Here is a 4,929-nt window from a genome sequence, read left to right on the forward strand (position 1 = left end):
CCCCACCCTCTGGAACGAACTACCCCCCGAGATCCGGACGATTCCGGATCTCTTAACCTTCCGCCGCGCCCTCAAGACATGGCTTTTTCAACAAGCGGGCCTGACCTAAGGTGAGTTTTAAATAGGGACAATTTTTAAACAATTTTAAAGAGCCACAGCTACTAATATTTGGATTTTAATTGGTTTTTAGCAGGGGAAATTTTTTTCTTTTTTTGTACAATGTTTTAATATGCTGTGAGCCGCCCTGAGTCCCATGGGGAGAAGGGCGGCATATAAATTTAAATATATAAAATAAATAAATAAATAAATTTCTTCCCTAGAACATGGACTCACCAATCTAAGCATTTAATACATCATGAGTAGATGGAGTCATGATGAAATGTCCAAATAATAATAATAATATTTCGTTGGTGGAAATACCTTTTCCTCACCAGCATAAGCAATTTATTCTTATTCCATTCAAAGAACAGAATACAAAATTTCCACCAACGAAATATTATTATTATTTGGACATTTCATCTTTCCACTAACAAAGGATTCAGGTTTCCCAGGGCATTCCTCGCTCTAAGACCTACCTCATGCTTGAAACTCATTTATTCTTGTTATTACAACATATCTTTTGATCCTCATATTCTAACCATCTTGATCCCAATTCCTGCTCATAAAACTTGAGTTCTGTCCTAGTCTCCACAGCATCAAATGAACTTGCCAGATACAGATCCTGGCTAGAAGACCATTGTGATCTGACTGTAAATCATTACTAGCCAGCAGCAAAAAAAAACCCACAGAAAACTCTTTCCCCCCAATTGGTGATCAACAGGATTTTTGCAGCTCAGATCTGGTAGCCCTACTGTAATATAGTACCCAGGTTACTGCCCATAGAAGATTGGGAAGCTTAATTTTTTCTCCATTCATGTTTATGAATGAGCTTGGCTCAATCTCTTTCAGCTATACCCACTTCACAGTGCTGCTGCAAAGATGGAAAAGTAACTAGGATGGAGAAAGTGCAGCAGGCTGTGCAACTTTCAGATTAAATGAAGATACATCAATAGATAGACTTGAAACACTGATTGAAATGAAATTGGTTAAGTGTTGGCTCCTTAATCTAGGAGCCAATATTTAATGAATATTTCCAGAGGGAACTGTGACTATGCTGTTAAAATCCTTTGTTGTTGCATCCTGGTTATTAATTAGATTTTTGCCCTTGAATCTTTTTTAATCAGCTGTATGATGGGAGGGGGAAAGCCCTATAAAAAAGCAAGGGAGAGGCAGGTACACTACAATTGGAGGACAGCCCTGGAGACGCTATGAAGCTGATGCAGGTATGTACAAATGAGGAGGCAGATAGCTGGGTCAGTGATCGTTCTTGCACATTAACATGATCTACTGAGGTTGCAGATCAAGAGATGTTGCTTTAGCATAATAGGAAATTGCAAAAAGGTTAACTGTTGGCTAATAGAAGCTTCCCAGTGGTTAGGGACTACCTACATGAAGAATTGGTGGGCTTGCTTTGAACAGAGTCTAGGTAACCCATTGTTAAGGATACTATAAATACAAAAGCCTTCACTAACAGAGTGAAGTTGAACAATTCTTTCCAGCTCTCACATCCAATAAATCTATATTTGCTTTCTCCAACTGTTTGCCCTCTGGATAAGCTGGATGCATCTAAAGTAGCCATACAGGCTAGGAATTCTGGAAGTTGTGATGAACACAAAAGTGGGGAAAGGTTGCTCTACATGTTTTGGTCAAAAGAAATATTCTGTGGTGCTTTTGCTTCACTAGGCACTACTGAGCAAGCATGGATCAGTTATATGAACTCTTTTGAGGAAATACCTGCTTGAGACAATTGACAAAACAGATCTTTTTCAAAGATTTTGGTATCTTATATACTCAGAAAAACTATATTTTATGTTAAATATTTAGATTCATGTAATTAATTCAGTTATGTGGTATTGAAAATCAAATAATAAACAGAAGGACAAGTTCAGGAAGGGCACCAAATCCTTCCATAAATAGTAGGCTGCAGCTACTCTCTGTCCCCCACTTCTCTTAGTATAAGTATAGAAATACAATCCTGGCACCTTTGTTCATTTATTAAATAATTTTTGTGGTATTTTAAAAAAATCAGCTTAACATCCAAATGTTTTTTGGGCATACCAGTGACTTTGTGGTCAAAAAGGCTGAGGCTTGGGCAATGGGCAGTGATCTGGAAAAAATTTACTATGAATAGTCACACTATTTGCATATCTAAATTAGATGCCTAATTTAGGAGTCACTGTGAATGAACTTTTGTGTGAAAAGCTTGTAATCTGTGCAGTTCAATATTTGTGCTAACAACAAACTTTGGGTCTTAGAATGTGCTCAGAGGTATTGTCTTTTATTTATGTTTGTCTCTTATGACCATGACTTTTAAACAATAGTAAAGCAGACCCAGCAGACAGAAGACTACCTACTGAAGCTATAATAATAGTTTATTAAACGTGCATGCTGCCCAACAATATCAGTCCCATTTGCACAGCATCCCTTAGAGCTTATGCTATAGGCTTATGTTCTGAAACGGATGCCAAAACTATGAAATCTTCCTCATTTCTTCCCTCTTTTACATTCAGGCAAAGAATCCATTGCTAGCAACATTCTTGCTCCTGGCTGCCACTCACTGTGTCGTTCACGAAAATGGCTTGGCCGGCAGTAACCAAGCTTGCCGCCCTGTCAATGCTACCATTGCAGCTGAGAAGGATGGCTGCCCTGTCTGCATGGCCATCACCACTTCCATCTGTAGTGGTTACTGTAAGACCAAGGTGGGTATACGAGGGAGGAGTGTTAGGACAACATTCCTTGTCCCAAGCTAGCACAGATGGCCATGATGCCTGGTGTGGGCTAATATACCTGGAAGGCACCTAGATGAGAAAGCTAGCCTTTATCCCAGCACCCTTTTAAGATTCAAGACAATGCAATGACTTGAAGAAACCTGCATTCAGTCACAGCAAACGTTTCCCTAAGTGGGGCTGCTACTGTTTGTTTCCTGCACCCAGAGGCATAATGGACAGATAAGGTAAAGTTGCCAGGAAAGGGAATTTGGCCTTGGTTTCCAGTCAAGTTTTTTCCCCTTGATGACTTTTGAAGAGAATTCTAAAATCTTGTAGATGTAGATTATGCTTATTGGAACTGTTTGTGGTTAATTTGACAAAATGTCTTGTTGGGGATGTTCTGAGAATTATCTGCAATTGATGGGCTGATGAATCCTGCATTAAGTGTTATCTAAGCATTAGCCCAGAAAGGGGATTGGGAGGAGCCATTTGGGGCCTTAACATTAAGGCTGAAATGACATTGTAACCTTCATAAAATAGGGCCAATTATTTGACTCAAGGCGTTACTACTCTTCACCTGCTTCGCTACCGTACCACTGGGGGAAAAACTACACATGGCCCCTGAATTATGCATTTCCTGTTACATATTACAGCCTAGCAGGCTTTGCTTTCCATCCTGGAAGAACAGGCAACCTCTTCCTATCAGAGGCTTTGTGCATCCTTAGTTTCCCAGATAGAAGATATTATTTGGAGAGTATTAGTTCTTCATTATTTGCCTTTAGCTGACCACTTTGCTGCCCAGTTTGCCATTTTATCTTCCTACTACTCACTACAAAGGCAGTTAATGTCCCAACCAATTCCTCAGCTTTGATAGCATTGAGAAGGGATCTCTGGAAGTTGCTAGTAGCAGCATGTCTGGAGCAGGTAAGAGAATGGGCAGGTAAGAGAAATTAGGTCAACACTATACAGAAGGATGGTACCAGTGACATTTTTGGATGCTGCCCTGTGAAAGAGTAGGAAAGAAAGCCCTGTCATGTCTAGCCACTCTCTCTTTTACAGGAAATGCCGTGGAAGCCTATCTTCTCCTCCTTCAGCCAAAAGGTCTGCACTTACAAAGAAATACAATATGAGACTGCACTTCTGCAAGGCTGTCCCCCAGATGTTGATCCATCCTTTACCTATCCTGTAGCTCTCAGCTGTCATTGTCACCTGTGCAACATGGATTCCAGTGACTGTACTGTTCAGGGCACTGGGCCTGACTCCTGTATCAACCAAAATCGTCTTGCCTAATAAAAAAGGGTGACTAATAAATGCCATGCTAGGCCAACAACAATGCACATACTTGTAGAGATGCTTTATTGAATGGAACTCTGACATCCTGCATTCCAGTCCGTTCATGCTCACTCTATCTCCTTTTCAGTCTTCTAACAAGACCATATATTACAGGAACCCATCCTGATTATAATCTTATCCCATCTCTGCTTCTGAGAACAGTGTAAACTCTAAATTAATTGTAACATCCTGGTGTTAGATTTATATTTCTGCTCTAAAAAACAAGCCTGTGTTTTAGAAAGCAAAGTCAAACAGTTATGCATTTGGAAACCTAATTTGATTACAATGTATACAGCTGCTACAATTTGGACAGCAGTAAACCAGAAGGGTTGCTGTGGGAAACATAAGGAAGGAAGAGATGAGATATTTGAATTAGGGTTCCAAGCTTTTGAACTCCCAATTATTGAGGAGAATGGGAGATGTAGGCCAACACATCTCAAATGTGAGAGGTTGAGGAAAAGAACCCTCTCATACCTTTTTTTCCCCTTTGTCCACCTATTAAAATAGCTCCTTCTCCTTCGAAAGATTTTAGATCATTAAATATACGCTCTTTTGAGATATTTGGGAGCTTGGGCCAGAACTTCACAACATACCTCACAATAGGATCACTTTTACTTTCCCTTTCCTTTCATTCAATTATCTCTTCATACCAAAGTGAAAACCCACTGGGGAACTTGGAAGGCTGGACTGAACTTTTAGCGTGCAATAAAGCACAGTAGAAATGGGAGATATTCCTAAAACTGCAATGGGTGGAGTGAGAAACAGAATTAATTTAAGGAAAGACCAACTT

General features: G+C 39.9%; 1 protein-coding gene across 1 annotated transcript; it reads left to right on the forward strand.

Moving 5' to 3' along the window:
* The first annotated feature begins 1,307 nt into the window (after nt 1–1,307).
* LOC107282377 (lutropin subunit beta) lies at nt 1,308–4,803 on the forward strand. The gene is made up of 3 exons (XM_015810147.1): nt 1,308–1,322; nt 2,562–2,798; nt 3,867–4,803. The coding sequence occupies exons 1-3, from the start codon at nt 1,308–1,310 to the stop codon at nt 4,095–4,097; spliced, it is 483 nt and encodes a 160-aa protein (XP_015665633.1). The 3' UTR covers nt 4,098–4,803.
* Nucleotides 4,804–4,929: the final 126 nt, after the last annotated feature.

Source organism: Protobothrops mucrosquamatus, unplaced genomic scaffold (assembly GCF_001527695.2).
Source record: "Protobothrops mucrosquamatus isolate PMUCROS unplaced genomic scaffold, P.Mucros_1.0 scaffold7, whole genome shotgun sequence".
In the NCBI taxonomy this organism is placed as follows: Eukaryota; Metazoa; Chordata; class Lepidosauria; order Squamata; family Viperidae; genus Protobothrops; species Protobothrops mucrosquamatus.

Coding starts and splice junctions, on each gene's coding strand:
- LOC107282377 (XM_015810147.1), top strand. Junction 2,799..3,866: donor GTGGTTACTGTAAGACCAAG/GTGGGTATACGA, acceptor TCTCTTTTACAG/GAAATGCCGTGGAAGCCTAT.